Source organism: Lycorma delicatula, chromosome 4 (genome assembly GCF_047948215.1).
Source record: "Lycorma delicatula isolate Av1 chromosome 4, ASM4794821v1, whole genome shotgun sequence".
NCBI classification, from domain to species: domain Eukaryota; kingdom Metazoa; phylum Arthropoda; class Insecta; order Hemiptera; family Fulgoridae; genus Lycorma; species Lycorma delicatula.
This window is the reverse complement of record NC_134458.1, coordinates 147,362,568-147,378,890: the sequence shown is the minus strand read 5'-3', so window position 1 is coordinate 147,378,890 and position 16,323 is coordinate 147,362,568. Positions and strand designations below refer to the sequence as shown.

Here is a 16,323-nt window from a genome sequence, read left to right as displayed (position 1 = left end):
AAAATGTGTGGGCATCCTGATGATTTTGTATCTTTAACAGAATAACCTGCCTCATCGAAGAGTTAGTGCCAAGAGTAAATTGTATGCCTACTAGGAGGCTCTCTACCATACTGTCTATGAAAATTACATTGAACTGCACTTGCCATTATTAACTACACAACGAACACATTCTGCACCAGTAAATGCATTTATTTTTAATAACACTGGTGTCCGAATTCAGTACTAATGAACTATGTGAATCAAAACTTGATGTGTTTTGCTATGAAGTGTCTCATTTCCTAGGATTGAGGTCTCCTCAAAGCGAATCTTTAAGTTATGTAATTAAATCTTTATGTGCTTTTAAAGTTGTGAAGTCCTTTTAGAATCACCCAGTGTATTTTTTTGTTTTGAAAATTCAAATAATTCATTAAGGTATTGACCACTGTGTTAACTAAATTTAATATTCATGAAATATAAACCATCAAAATACAGTAATTAGATAAGTTAAACGTACCATATTAATATTCAATAATTTATTTTTGTGGGATTCTGCATCTTCAGTTGGTATTGAATGAATACTGTATTTTCTTAAATAGATAAATTTATATAATAAATATCAAAAAAAATTTAAAACAAAACAATTTCACAAATTATAAAATGAATACAGTTTTATGCAATTATAGAATTCAATACCAACTGAATATAAGGGATCCCGCGAAAATCGATCGATTATTGGATATTAATATGGTAAGTTACTTTTATAATTACGTGTTTTGGTGGTTTATATTTTATATATATATATATATGATATAAAAATATTTAAAAAAATATATATATATGTCGCCAATTGGCTTCGAAAGCTCGTGGCACCTTAAAATGTTATGGTAGCCCTGGGTTTGAGATTTTTGTAGTGATGGTTCTGAAAAGGGTCGTCTATGTGTTTTGCGAAGTAGCTCTGACAAGGGTTGTTGAGTCCAAAAGCTGGTCTCCGGCGATATCGCCGAAGTTGCGGCTTGCCTGTTGGAATCGGACTGAGCTTCCCCTGAGCGGCAGTTGGATTCCCAGCACATTACAAAGTGGCAGTGGTGGCCGCAGAGCCTCGCAGTGTCGGATCGGCGTCGGTTGTCTTCCGCCGGCGCGGCTGAGGCGGCTCTCCCTGAGCCATCTCACGTTGGGCCGGCTCTTGCTGATGGGTTCGTTGATCGGCCCGCATTTGAAGCCCGGCAAGCTGGGGCGGGAAAGTAGCGTCTGCATCCCACGGCTTCCAGGCCTGCTGCTCCGGCGGAGATAATGGCAACCGCCGGGAGGTCCCATGTTGGGCCGGCTAGGGAACTTGTTTCTTCTCCTCCAGGCATCGGTCGACGACGAATAAAATTCGTTTTGCCGTTCGGCTCTTTTATAGACGCCTGCGAGTGTGGGGCCGCAGCACCGCTGTGGTGGAAGAATTGTGCGGTAAGCTAGTTTGGTGAAGGCCGCAGCACCGCTATGGTGGAAGAATTGTGCGGTAAGCTAGCTTGGTGAAGGACATAAATTGGAGGACAGTGGACGGACCTTCCCATGGAGCCTCCTGCATATCGACCATCATGGGCTGTCTGATGAACACTTGGTCGTCCACCGTAAATGTCGGTGCTCTTCTTTGTTGTCTACGAACTTCTTTTGTCAGTAGACTTCCTGGTGTGATGCTGCCATTTCCTGTCATTCCTCAGTGGATTGAGGCGGTTTCTCTGCTTTTGGATGCTGCCAATTCCTGGGTCCTCCCAAAGATTAGTTCGTTTGGTGGCTTGTCGGTCGCAGTGTTGGCCCTGTTTCCTAATAGGAACAGCATTCGGCACATTCTTATCTCAGGTTATATGTTGGACATCCTGCTCGAGGGCTATCCTCAGTGTCTTCTTCACCTCCTCATTAGGACGTTCCGTGAGATTGTATACGGGTGTATAACCTCTTTCTCTTCGGCTTGTAAGCGCAGCCCCGTCATCTATTATGAGTGCTGCAGGATAGCCCCGCGGCAAAACACTTCCTCCTCCAAACAGCTAAGATCGTGTCCTTGTCAGCTCGAGGAACGGGCCTTGCCTCCACCCAGCGGAAAAACAGGTCAGTCGTCACTACTACGAACCTTTTGCCTCGTTCCGTTTCTGGATATTGACCCATTTCGTCAATTGCCACTTGCTTCCAACAAGTTCTAGGCTTCCGAGGTCGCTGATTGTCTGGTGAAGGACTGATTGTCAGGTACTGCTGAACGTCCTTTGTAAGACCCTGCCAACCGTAATATTGGAATATCGGCCGCCATCTTCTGCGAGTAGACCGGCTTTTGGAGCATTGTGGTAGTGTCGTATGACAGCCAAGTGGTTGCCGGGTGGGACGTACACTCTCACTGGTCGGGGTCCTGCCCTATTGCTACGTTCTGCTATCCATACGATGCCGTCTTCGTCCACTCAGAGATGAATGCCTGATGCAGAATTTGGATTCTGACGTAATCGTTGGCACTCTGGATTGGCGTTTTATGCCTCCTGCATCTGTTGAAACAGACGTGGTGATACTTTTTGCAGTCGGGGTGTAACTGCTGTACTTTCTTCTTGGCCGCGTTCACTCGGGTGTAGTCTACCTTCCTTCCGCGCTATTGTAGTATTTTCTTCTTCCGCCAGTTCTCTTGACAACAGGTTTGGTAGTTCATTCTCCCGGCCAGAACATGTCAAAGCCTTGTCCGTTCTGAGGATAAAAGTACGGCCTTTGAGGTACGGTCGATAGCGTTTGATTGTCCACACCAGGGCTAGGCATTCAAGCTCATTAGAATGATATTTCTTCTCATCCTCTGAGAACTTCGTGCTGGCCTACGAGATGACTCTTCGCTCCCCGATTTTGGCTTGCTGGTAAAGCACGGCTCCCAGTCCTTGCTGGCTAGCCTCGGTTTGCAAAACTGTAGGAAGCTCTGAATCCGGCGGAGGTAACTCCCAACAGTTGGCTGAAGGCCTGCCGAACAGCTTCGAAGGCTTGGTTTGCATCCATCCTGACCCATAGGCAAAGACACACGCCTTGTGACGATCCCAGTCGCCATGCCACTCCTTCCGTTCCTAGTCTTGATAGGATTTACCGAAGGTCACCTTCTAGACCCTCTACCTGATTACATATTTTAGTCATCAGGATGGCACCAATGCAGATGCCTCGAAAGACATTTCCATTGTTGTTAAAACCCACCAATAAACAGAAGATATTTTTCAAACTCACCTAAACCGAATCAACACAAAAATTGATATCCAGTAAAAATTTACGAATTGAGCTGCCCAAAATATTAATCTCATACCCTCAAAATATTTTCACAACCTCGTAATTTTGAACTACCATACTATAACAACCAAAATTACCTATAAGTCAACCCACGAACATACCAAACAACAACCGGGCACAATTGCCGAATGCGCCTACTCTGTCGTAAAATCACCAAAATGGGTCCTTAGCCACCCAGGCTACTATTCTACAATAAACACCCTCTGCATTCCTTTCGAGAGCCAAAAACCTTTAAAATCTTTCAACAATGCGCCACTCATCTCTAATTTTCCAGTTAGTCTGCAGATCCAGACTTTAATCATTGCCGGTTCAGGGAGATCCGTAAGACAACTCCCAACACCCTTACGTCTGGAAAGAGATCGTGCGTATACCGCCCATCTGTCGTCTCATACACCTGTCCTGCCAAATACCAAAAACTTTCCTCTATTTCCTGAATACGCTGCGTAGTCAGTTCACCAGACGTCTTCCCAGCGTAACGTAGTTTTGCCTTGCAAAACTCCTAACAACCTGCCGCACCTTAGCGTCACTAATCTCCGAATATAATATACCTGAACGAAAAAAAGCGACCTCACGCCTATCACGCAGATGATTGATACCTACACACCCTCCACTTCATCATTTAGCAGTAAATCATTCAAGAGAGTGCGCAGAATTTCTGTCCTGTCAGTCAGTATACCTTGCCCGGTCGAGAGAGCAGTCAGAAAAACGTCTTTCTTTCGTTTATGTCCCAAAATCCTATAATTGACACCCCGTGGTTCCTTATTACCCTGATGCCCTAGGCACGAAAGAACCCCAAAAATCCCTTGACCGTTTCAGATCAGAAAACTCTTGTCCAAACATTCTTGTCTTGTCTTGAGAAAACTCTTGTCTTCTCTCATGACCAGAGCTACGTGGGGTGGATTGCGATATGTTATGCGGCCTTACGCCGTGAATTTAAATTGCCCAGAAACATTTGTTAAATCCTGGGCAATGACGTTTTAAACCGGGTGTTATTTTTCCGACAGTTCAATTTATTACATAAAATTTAATATTGTTATTTAAATTTGTTTTTCTTTAATGTTTCTGTTATCCGAGAGGGGCCCTTTACGCTCCTCTCGAACGTTGTTGAATTTTATTTGTGTTTTTTTAATGATATTTTAGCTGTGATATTAGTTGTATTTTTGTTTAATTTTTTTAGTTTTTTAATGTAGTTTTAGTTATCTGTTTTCCTTTTATTTATTTTATTCCGGGCGATGATAACGCGCAAGCGTTTTTCTCCCTCAAAAAAAGAAAAGAAAAAAAAGAAGAACTACGCGGGATAGAGTGTTCTACAGCAACCGCATAAGTAAGAGAAAGCCTCTCCTCCAAATTCCGACCGAAGACACGAAATCTGGCCGATAATATATCGACAAATTTTAGCCAGTCTGCCTCTTATACAGGAAACGCTCCTGCTTAACGGGAACATTACACTGGTATACCTCACCGCTGACAATCGCGATCTGAAAAAACGATGATTACTGGAACAATCATCAACAACTGTCCATCGACAAACAGTCCTGGGAGTATTCCTTCCAACCGTCACATGTATATTTTTTCCAGCAAAAACCTTCTACCATTCACCATTTCTGCGAAGGTTGGTAACTCACCCAAAACTTAAACCTCAACCGTGTTATACAATGAAACTCTACACCAACTCCCCTTTCTCATCCGTCAAATTACTGTGCCACCATAAAGACTTTGCATTAATGTCTGCACCGATTAGAATAGGAAGAATCCTGCAACAACAAATCGGACAATCCTGTCCCATTTCTCAGAATGAAAAGTTGCAAGTCTCCGATTACCAGCTTCACAACAACATGATGAAAATCAGAGCTGTTTAACAAAGACACAATCCAGATGTCTCCTGCACAGAATAGCAGACATACTAGCAGAACAAAAGCTTCTGCCAGCCACTAAAACCTGGCAAATCACCCGCCAGAACATAAGGATGTTGCATAAGAATCACATCCAGATTCCTTCAATCTCCAACCTCACCTAATTCAATCTGCGCAATATAAGCACCCTGAGCATTCAACTGTCCGAAATTAACCATGACCATCTCGACAGCTCTTAAGTAAGACGCACAGTCCTTACTGTCCGAAGAGTACTTAGTCCCTTTGCACAGTTTCTTATAATTGACAATTCGATCCCTCATTCTTCTTGGGACAGCCGTCTCATTTGTGCCCTCTCTCCACAAAGAGCACACAGCGACGGAAACTTGCTAGCTCTGCAGTGTCTTTCCATTTCCAGTGTTTTCCCCGCAGCAGGTCAGTCAGCGGCGCAGAAAGTTGTGAAAATCTTTCTATATATTTTCGCAGCCAGTTATAAGTGCCGAAAAACTTCTGCAGGTCTTTTCTTGACCCGGGAATCTTGTGATGGTCCGTAGGTGTTGCTTCTCCGGAATATTACCCGTGGGTATATTTTATGGCCCAAAAATGATACCTCTTCTCCGCCAAATTAGCATTTCTCCAAAGAGCATGTCAGATAGTAAAGTTGTAGGCGTTCCAGCACCAAATCTAGGGGGCGTAAGTGTTCTTCCCAGCTACTGCTGTAAACAATGACGTCCAGGTAGACCAGTCAGCACTGGCGGAGGAGGCCAGTGAGAACGTTCTTCATAAGATGCTGGAATATGCTGGGTGCATTTTTCGAGCCAAACGGCATTATTCGGAACTGGTATCGGCCGCCATCTGGAACTGAAAAGGCTGTAAACCGTTTGATTCTTCCAGGGGTGTCTGCCAATAGCCACTTTTAAGGTCGATTGTCGAGAAGACGCGAGCGCTTTCCAAGTCTAATAGTTTCATAGATCAGTAGCAGTAGTGAATCTACATCTTCAGTGATTTCGTTCAGTCGGTGAAAGCCTTCACAAAAACGTAGTGAAGATTTCTTCTTTTTAACAATGACCACCGGAGGGAAACGGCCGGCTTACTTCCCGAAGTTGAATCTCATGTACTGTTGACCGTGTCGGTTGCAAGGGAATGCTGGAAAATACTCCTGGTGTCGCTTCAACACCGTCTTCAGTCTTGTCTTCACCTCATAAGGTGTGCTGCTCCAGCAGTACTGGTAGAAAGGTAACTTCACTACCTGGAGTTAGTCGGTGAATGAGTTTCCTCTTCTGCAACAGGAAAAACTCCACTGGTTCATTAGCCACTTGCGTTCGTCCATAAAGTTGGAACCGCAGCTTGGCAGTTGTTTGAGGGTGGTTATATTGATGCCGAAATCGGTCGATGAACTCGGGCCAATCGAGTTGTAGGTCTTTGTATTGTCTGCCACAAGACAGAGCATCTCCTTTCAGCTGCCCTTCGGCGTATTCCGCTCATTGCTCCACAGGCATTCTCTTTTCTTGTAGTTGAGTTTGTAGATGAGAGAGGATCAGTTTTGGATCGTCATGTGGCAGGCCGCTGAAGGTTGCCGTTATCACTGACAGAAATGATGCACGGATGCCCGCAATCAGGTAGTAATGTTGTTGGGCCCCTTGTGTGTTTGTCGGCTAACATGTGGTCGACAAAGACGTGACTAGATCCAGTCTTTTCGTCCAGACGATCTTCGCGCCACATTGGACGTCTCTGTCGCCGATTGGCTTCGACGGCTCGTGGCACCTTAAAACCTTATGGCACCGTGACTGGCACGGTGCCATATAACCGTGGCACGGTTATAAAACCGTGGCACCTTATGGCAGGACTGAAAATGGCCGAGGTTTTTGTAGTAATGCTCTCTGAAAAGGGCCATTTGTGTGTTTTGGGAAGTAGCCCTGAGAAGGGCTGTTGGATCCGGAAGCTGGTCTTCGGCGATATCGGTCCGTTTATAGTCGGGAGGTTGCGGCTCGCCCGTTTAAATCGGACCGAGCTTCGCCTCAGCGGCAGTTGGGTCCCCACTACAACGTGGCAGTCGTGCCCAGCAGTAGCAATCGGCGTCGGTCGTCTTCCTCGGCCGAGGCGGTTCTCCTCGTGCGATCCCACTCTGGGCCGGCTTCTGCTGATGGGCTCGCCGGCCAGGGCGCTTAAAGTCCGAGAAGGTACCAGCAGTTCTCTCGGCGGCCCGGCTAGGCTTGCTGCTCCGGCGGAGATGTTGGTAACCGCCGGGAGATCCCACGTTAGACCGGCGAGAGAATTTCTTCACCATTCTGTGAATGGTGAACCTCAACACCGCTGTGGTGGGAGAGTTGGTCAGCTAGCTTGTTGGGGAGTGGCACTTGTGCAGGTTTGTAGGCATACTGTATTCCCGTTGACATCTGAACGGCTAGTATTGTACTTGCCGATATGAAGCTTCGCATGTATATGGCATATGGCAACAATATATAATTAGATATATTAAGCGATACATAATAAATTTGAATATGTATTAAAATCATTGATTATATTTGATAGGAAATATTTGGGTGGTACAGTCTTAATAACTAATAAATCTCTCTTATTCCCCCATATATTTGTTAAAAATGTGGCCATTGTTCAGCTACTGTGTACTTCAGGGTAAAGGTGGATTGAACTTGATTAGTGGTTCTATCCAGTGCTCATGATCTGTATTACCTCACGTCTTACTACATGTGGAACATCAGCATTAAATAAGTAATTGTATTTTTTTACTTTACTTAATAGTGTAGTTAGTTCTTACTGTGTTTACCATCTACAACAGTTATTTGAAGATTTTTAATGGCATTTTTAATTACTGTGCTGATTCAATTGTAGTGAATAATCATAATGCTAGCTCGGTATCAGCATTTTTTAATTGCTTATATATTTAGCTATTTAGTGAATTTTTCTGTTAATAAATATAATTATTATTAATAATTTTAATTTACAGACCCGCAAGATCACCAACATTATTAAGACAATCAGTTATACTGAATCAAAGTTCTTCTGTTCAACATGGATCGTTACATACCTCAGTACAAGCAACTCCAACTTTTGAATTATGGCGAAGTGAATTGATAGCACAACTGTGTATTGATTTTTGGCTCAGTACTAGTAGCTATGATTCTCAGGTATTTAACTAAATCTATTTTATTTATTTAAAATTATACTATTAAGTTTCACACTTATTTTTGATAAGTTTCTTTCTTTTTTGCCTACATCAAGATACATGTAAGTTATGTACTGTATGAAGAGCTTTTCACTTTAAGCCAATATTGCAGTTTTTTTTGTTAAAATTGCTGGAATATTGTTAAATGAATTCATGTCTTATTGAGGAAGTGTGTTTAGACAACTTAGTGTAGATCTGTTACTTCCACTTAACATTGAGTAATATAACTTCAGTTACTAATTTTTTTTAGATAAGTGTATGTGTTTTATATACAGTTGTAAATATTGCAGTAGCATTCAGTAGATAAAATCTAAGGACACTAGTTTATTATTCAGATTTGATAGCTAATTAATTTGTTTAATACAGCAGTTTTCAACATTATCTCATTTGTAAATCTCTTTGCCAGCACATTTTCATAACTTATATTCTATATTGCAAATGTTTGTGATGAAATTTAGTTGTTTTATTGTAAAAGTATGAAATATAACTCAAAATTAATAGGTTAATAATGAGATTAACAACGAAAAAGGAAAAAAGGTTTGTGTGTTTCTTCATTCAAAATTTGAAATTTTCTATATAAAATAATCCATTCAATTTGTTAATAATTGTAAATTGGTGGAAGAACTCCACAACCATTCTGGTTGATTCTTGAATTTCGTTTTAGGTATAAGGGATAAATTTTGTGTGAAATCTGATATTAATTACTATAAATTACAGTCCCAAATCTGAAACTGCATTCATTTTTCAATGTGTTAGTTAAATTAATATCACAATTTTAAGGATGTCCCTTTCTTTATATAAATGATCTATGTATCTTTTCTGCTATTATTACATTAGTATATTGACTAATATGGCTTATATCTCAAGAATGTTACTCAGATTGGGCACTGCTGATGTAATATGTTGTTTTAGGTTTCATTTTTTTCTCTGTTGATTAAATTGGTGGGATTTCTATAAATTGAGTAGTATTTATAAATAGTTCATATTTTTGTCTTTCGATCCTGTTTCTCTGTGGTTCATGAAGGAAATTATTATTTTACATGATTTTTTTCTTGTAATTGTAATAAAATATTAGATATAACATGAAAAAGATCATCTACAAGTTTGTAATATTATTGAGTTTATAAATAAATTGTACATCTGGGAAAATGTAATATTTAAATTAATTGACTTTGTATAAATCACTTGCAGTCTTTGATTAGATACAGAGCAGCTTTTGTAATAGATTATAAACAGGTTAAGAGTGATAAAATACAGTTGTAAATGAATTATGTAAATTTTTTTTATTTTTATCTTATTACATCATGGATAATAGAATTGAAAATTGTTTATTAGTTAAAGGGAATCTTTTCTCTTATTGTTTTCTACTTGATGATGTTATGTATTAACTTAATAATCATTTTAAAAATTATTTCTTTTTTTAATGTACTTTTTAATATTATTTTGTTAGTAAAATTAAAAGAAAAGAAATTGTTTTTTTAATGGTAATTATTTATAATTAAAAACTTATTTTTACAGTTCTACAATACTTCCAATCAATTACCTTTTTGGACTTATCCTCTAAATGATACCAAAAGTTATCAAAATTTTGTAAGTTTATTATTTTTGCGTATAGTTTATTCCCTTTTTTATCTATTGCTCTTGAAAATAATAAAATTAATAACAGCTTTTACATAATATTTGTAATTTTTTAGTGGATATGCATGAACATTTTTATGTTTAATTTTATTTATTTACTTTGTTTTTACTAATTTATTTGTATTATATTTTTTGTTCATCAATTATCTGACTGTTTTGAAGTACTTCTGTTTATTTGGTGCTAATTTTTTAACCTCAACATAACACTCAATTATCTGTTTTATTTATTCTTTATTTATTATTTATTGATTTACAAGCTTTAAAGTTTTTAATTTTTGCACTTCTTTCTACAATCAAATTAACTGTGAATGCTTGAATGTATATAACTCATTATTTTTCTTTTCTTTTAAAAGTTTTGTAAACTTCTTCACTGTTCTACAATTCATATATAACATTTAGATTTTATAATTTATCCACTGTCTAATTTTCAACATTTACAGTTACATGTAATCTCTATTAGGTTTATTCGTTTTTCATAGTGTGCATCCATCCAGTGGACATCTAGCTGAATTGTATCCTTTATTTGGATATTTGCATACATCATGAAGCATTCTTTTTGTTTGTTTTTATGGTCTATGTGTGGCAAGATCATCTTTCTCATTATCCACCCTGTTCACTTATGTATTGAATTCTTAATTTAAGTTGTTCTGTTAAGCTGAGGCTGTACACCCACTGGATCCTACCTAGGGTTGTGAGAACTAGAAGAATTACCATTTCCTTAGAATTTGTGTGATTTAGTAAAGGTAGTTCTGTCTATGGGCCTATGGGGAATTTGATTCCTATTCCATGGCTGTACAAAAAGCCCAAACTAGGGCTGTGTTATTCTAGTGGTTAACTCGTCATCACAAATCAGCTGATTTTGAAGTCAAGCGTTCTAAGGTTCAAATCCTAATAAAGGCAGTTTCTTTTATACAGATTTGAATACTAGATCGTGGATACTGGTATTATTTGGTGGTTGAGTTTCAATTAACCATATTTCTCAGGAGTGGTCAACCTGAGACTGTTCAAGACTACACTTCATTCACATTCATACATATCATCCTCATTCATCCTCTGAAGTAATACCTTATGGTGGTTCCGGAGGCTAAACAGAAAAAGAGAGGGCTGTGTTATTCATCAAGTAAAGTTATTCTTCCTAACACACACACATAATTTCCATTAATCTAAAGATTTTCTAAAATTCAGGTCATCTGGAAATATGCTATTAAATTGTGAAGGACATATATCATATTCCTTTTACATGGTATATTTCTTTCTACATTATATATTTCTAAAAGTATTGCCACACATCAGTAGATATTGTGGCATACAATCTGTTACTTTACTTATCTGGACCAAACAGTTTTTTGTTATATCTGTATTTGTGTGCGTGTTAATGTTAATATAACATATCAACATATAATGTATAACATGTAACGTTCTTATGTTTAATATTAATATAATAGCAGTTTGTAGTAAAAATTAACTTCAGTTTGCGTATACAGTTATCGGTTTTTGTTGTGTAAATTGTGTCATTATTTGTATTTGTGATCAATCATTAAAAGAAACTAACATTGTATTTATATTATATGCATTTCATGACTGAAATTAATATTTCATATTTAACAAATATTAGCAAAAATGAAAATGATACATTTTAGGATTTTACAGACAAAATAAGAATTTTGATAATGTGCCAACGAGATTGTTGGCAAATTATCACCACTATAACAATTGTTAACATCAACAACATAATGGGCCAACAAAATTGTTGCACATTGTATCGTTGTCTAAATATACAATAGAATATAAATTTAAACATCAATACATGTAATAGATAATGTACCATAAAACCTAGCAAGGAATTAATTAATCACACCAGGAAATAAAAAAGCTTAGATTTTAATACAAAAGAAGTTCTACTAATCTCTTGAGTGAGATTAGTACAACTAACATCCTGTTATAAAATCCATCCTGTTACTCTTCTTATTATAAAATAAAACCTTTTTATACCCAAATATTCTGAAAATTTTTTGGGAATTAACGATGAAAAAATGTGCTTTGTAAGATGTATTAGTGTAGCTTACTCTTATATTTTTTGGTTTTTCACGGGTATGGTATTATGTTTACATGGTTATTAATAAACATTAACTCAAGAAATTAACTTTTAGAATTATTAACTATTATTACTATTAACTTATGTATGTATCCAAAATAACCAAAGCTAGTTAAAAAGATGATTAAAATCTGAATTAAAAACAAAAATTGTTTTATGAAAGCTTAGTAAGTTATTTTTTACTTCTTGATTTGATTTGTCTTTCATCTGAAAGCTAATTCTTTTCATTATCTACTACTTTTCCTTGTCCTTGTTCAATTCTTCCTTACAATATTGTGTGCGTTTTGACACCACTAAGATCTGTGCTAAGGGTGTGAGAACTCATAGAGTTTCCCATATCCTTAGTAAATGCCAAAAACCATCTTTGACACTTCTGTTTTTGAGAGGGCAGCTGTATTTACCAATCATTCTTGAAATTGAACTTCCTGTCTCTTCGATAGCCAATAAGAGCTGTGGTACTTATCAAGTAAAGCTGAGTCTTAATACAAAAACATGCATTAATATGGTATGTATTTTGACACCAAAAGAAAGGAAAAAGAACTAAAATTTTTTTAAGAATTTTCTTAAATTTACATTTTATGCCTACTGTTTTCTTCCTAGTATGAAAGCTATTTTGGCTTGTACCAGTCTTTTGAGGTAGATTTGCTTACTTAAAAGTTATATATCAATAAAATTATATTAAATTTTGAGTTTAAGTAACATCCACATCAATTAAAATAACATTATTACTGATCTTATTATGCCAGGGGTCTGAAAAAGAATTCCAGGGATTCAAAAATAAATATAGTTTTTCATAACAGTACCATATGGGTTCACCACAAGAGAAACCACAGCGCATGTTCCAATTTGCAGAAACAAAATCAGTAACTGTCATATAAAGAAATTATGTGTGAGTCTACTGTAAAAATTCTCCTATTGACAAAAGCATTCATAAATGGTGTGAACAGTTTTTGGAAACCAGAAATGTTTGAAAACACACTCACCCGATTCGGCCTAAAACAAGTGCTGAAAACACAGAAAAAATTCGACTTTTCCAACGAAGTCCAAAACATTCAGTTTGTAGTGCTAATCATCAACTAACATTCCTAAAGGCCCTTATGTTATGTTGTTTTCAAGTGATTGAAACTTTGTTACTTATAAAATGCAGCTACTGCATGAAATTAACATTAATGATAAGACACAAAGAGTTCAATTTGTAACAACCACGTTAGACTTTATTTCTCTGATGAAAACTACTAGCAGCGCATTTTATTTTCTGATGAAGCAACATTTCAATGTAGTTGGGAATCATCATAACTGTTGAGTTGGGGCTCAGAAAATCCATACTAATTGGTGGGATTTGTCTACAACTGTCTGAAAAAGTGAATGTCTGGTGTGGTATCTTGCATGATTGAATTTTTGGATCATTTTTTCCCCCCCATGAGCAGACTATTACAGGTATAGTGAATTTGGATATGTTAGAGAACTTTGTATTTTACTGATTGAAAATATGTAGGGCCTAATTTTCCAAAGGATGGAGCTCCTCCACATCTTGCAGAAGTTAAGTGAACCGTACTCAACAACAAGTTCCCAGAAGGCTATAGGCAGAAAAGCTCCATTTGCTTGATCACTCAAAGTCCGAATTTGATGATAGATTTCTTAGGGTTATGAAAAAGACATTGTATACCAAGAAAAAATCCAGTCAATTGACCACCTGTGCCAAAGAATAACAGCAGCTATGGAAACAGTTCCTCCACACACGCTTAACAGAGTGTAGAATGAGGTGGATTATTGGTTTTACATCTGTTTAATATATTGAGTTAAGAGGTAAAAAGAAACTTTAGTTGCCTTTTCATGTAATAAAAAACAAATTTATAGTTCTAACTGTAATAAAGTAAATTTAATTTAAAATCGTGGAATTCTTTTTTGAACATCCAGTAATTAACACATTAATACTGTGTATTTCAATAATACATCTTATTAGTAATTCTGTAATTCACTCTTTGAAAAATGTAAAAAAAAACCTTATATATTTAATATTTACAAGGCATGCTTTTGAAGTAAGAGCAGTCTTGATATAAAAACAAAGTTGAGTGACAGAAAAACATATTAAATTAAAATAAATACATTTTGTAAATGTATTATTTTTCCTTGAAGTTACCATTCAATACAAACATTTTTCATATTTTACTAGCTTTATTATTCCATCTTCAAAAAATTTTCCTGTAGTAATTTAAACCAGCCACCTCATAATTTTCAAACCTGTATGATGCAAGTCATTGTTTTGAATGTAGGAAAAAATAATATTTGTTAGGTGCAAGATTGGAACTGTATATAGATGTTCAAAGATTTCTGATCACTTTAATTTTGTTGCAGTTTGCAGATGAACATTGAACAGAAATTAAATTCCACTGGACAGCTTCCCATTTCATTTGTTCTGTCTAGCATGTCAAAGATTTTTAAGAGTTTCACTATATGTATTGACTGCAAGATATTCTTCCATGTATACATTTCAATGTTTTTGTTTCCCACTGGCACAGCTTTCTGTAACAAAATTTTTCCTTTAAAATTTTGTAATTTCCAGAATGTCAAATGTTGAGAAATTATTTGATAATTGTGAAACTTAATCATCTATTTTCTTGAATTTTTCATTCACTTTTTCTAACAAATTTTTGTTATCATGATGGGCATGTGATTTTTTGTCATGAATGTTTGTTCTAGAAACAAACAATACCACTTTCAAACTTCACCCTTTCACATAATATTTTTTTTAATAAATACCTCAAATTTCTTTGTGGATTTCAGCAGTAGATTTGATATTTGTTATAAAGAAACAAATTACTGCTTGAACCTTATCTTAAAACTTGAAACTCAACTTTTAAGCAATCATATTTTTATTAATTTGAAACTTGTGCTAGACAATGAGGATCACCATTATGTGATAGTATATTTTCTGTCATTGTATGATTTTTTTTTGTGGTCACTATAATGATACAGGACACTGCTCTCCTGCTGGACAGATGCTACAACAATATGTGTGATTATGAAGCCTGTGATCATCTCATTTTCACTTCATGTTCATTGAAGGAACATGATGAAAATACTATTAAATTTTGTCAAAAGTGGTGGAACCGTATATGAAACAGTAATTAGCATTCAACATTTCTTTGGTGGTGATGTTACAAATGTTATTCACAAATTAAAAATAGTCTATAAAGATAAATGAATGTGGAAGTGATTTACAAAAAATAACTCTTGTTTATTGCTGCTGCAGAACTGCATTCACAATGAGGTACAGCATGTTGAGTTTGTTGATGGTTCATTGACAAAGCTTTAATGACATTTTCATACATTCATGCAATACATACAATATTTAGTATAATGAACATGCAAATTGAAACACCCACTATGTGCAAAATTCAGTCTGTGATCCATTTCTTACTGGTTAATTTCAGCTGAAATTAAATTGCAGAATTATGATATTTAAGGAGAACATGAAATCTTCTCAAAAATACGTTTATGGAGAAAATTACATATTTTCCTTACACATGTGCCTGCATGCACGCGCGCGCGCGCACACACACACAGGTGATTCAGGCTGAGATAAGGAAAAATTAATTGAAAAATGCTTTGTTATCAAATTAAGGCTAGAGAAAAATTCTGCCGCATTTCAATTGCACTGTGAAATGACAAATTCTTAACATTTTTCGGTACTTACATATTAAGCCACCGCAGCTACAGCTTATTTAAAAACAAATTAGTCAATCGGATTTCGGTGGAAAATGAACAGTCTCTTTATTAATTTTAATAAATAGTTATTTATATTTATTTATTTTATAAATATAATTTAACCAAACTTAACCTACGCTCGTTAACCTTGACTAATTAACAACGTAATTTTTTGAGTATTTATTTAATAATTCAGTAATTATTGCAATTATTTATTATTTAAATAATCAAAACACTCTTGAATTAGTCAAGGTTAGCGAGCGTAGGTTAAGTTTGGTTAAATTATATTTATAAAATAAATAAATATAAATAACCATTTATTAAAATTAATAAAGAGACTGTTATGAATCTATGTTAAACTCTATATCGGCCCATTTTCCACCAAAATCCCATTGACTATTTTGTTTTAAAATAAAGCTGTAGCTGCGGTGGCGTTAATACGTAAGTACCCATTTTTCTGTTAAGTTTTGTTTTGTTTAATAATAAAAGTTGAATTTTTTTTTGTTTTTCAAAGACTTTATTATATCAATTTTCTCAATTAAATTCTCTACAAGTTTTGATAATAAAATTTACGCATATTAGTCATT

The 16,323-nt window shown here is 36.2% G+C and overlaps 1 protein-coding gene across 5 annotated transcripts in view; it reads left to right on the top strand.

The window, feature by feature from the left end:
- The window catches only part of LOC142323936 (sphingomyelin phosphodiesterase 4-like), a 115,926-nt gene that overhangs the window by 39,807 nt on the left and 59,796 nt on the right, over positions 1-16,323 (top strand). For 4 of the 5 annotated variants that reach the window (XM_075364325.1, XM_075364322.1, XM_075364321.1 and 1 more), the window contains 2 exons: positions 8,077-8,257; positions 9,814-9,885. In XM_075364325.1, coding sequence (XP_075220440.1) covers positions 8,077-8,257; positions 9,814-9,885 — 253 coding nt within the window. The remainder of the gene's footprint in view (positions 1-8,076; positions 8,258-9,813; positions 9,886-16,323) is intronic. The other variant, XM_075364324.1, reaches the window with a different exon arrangement.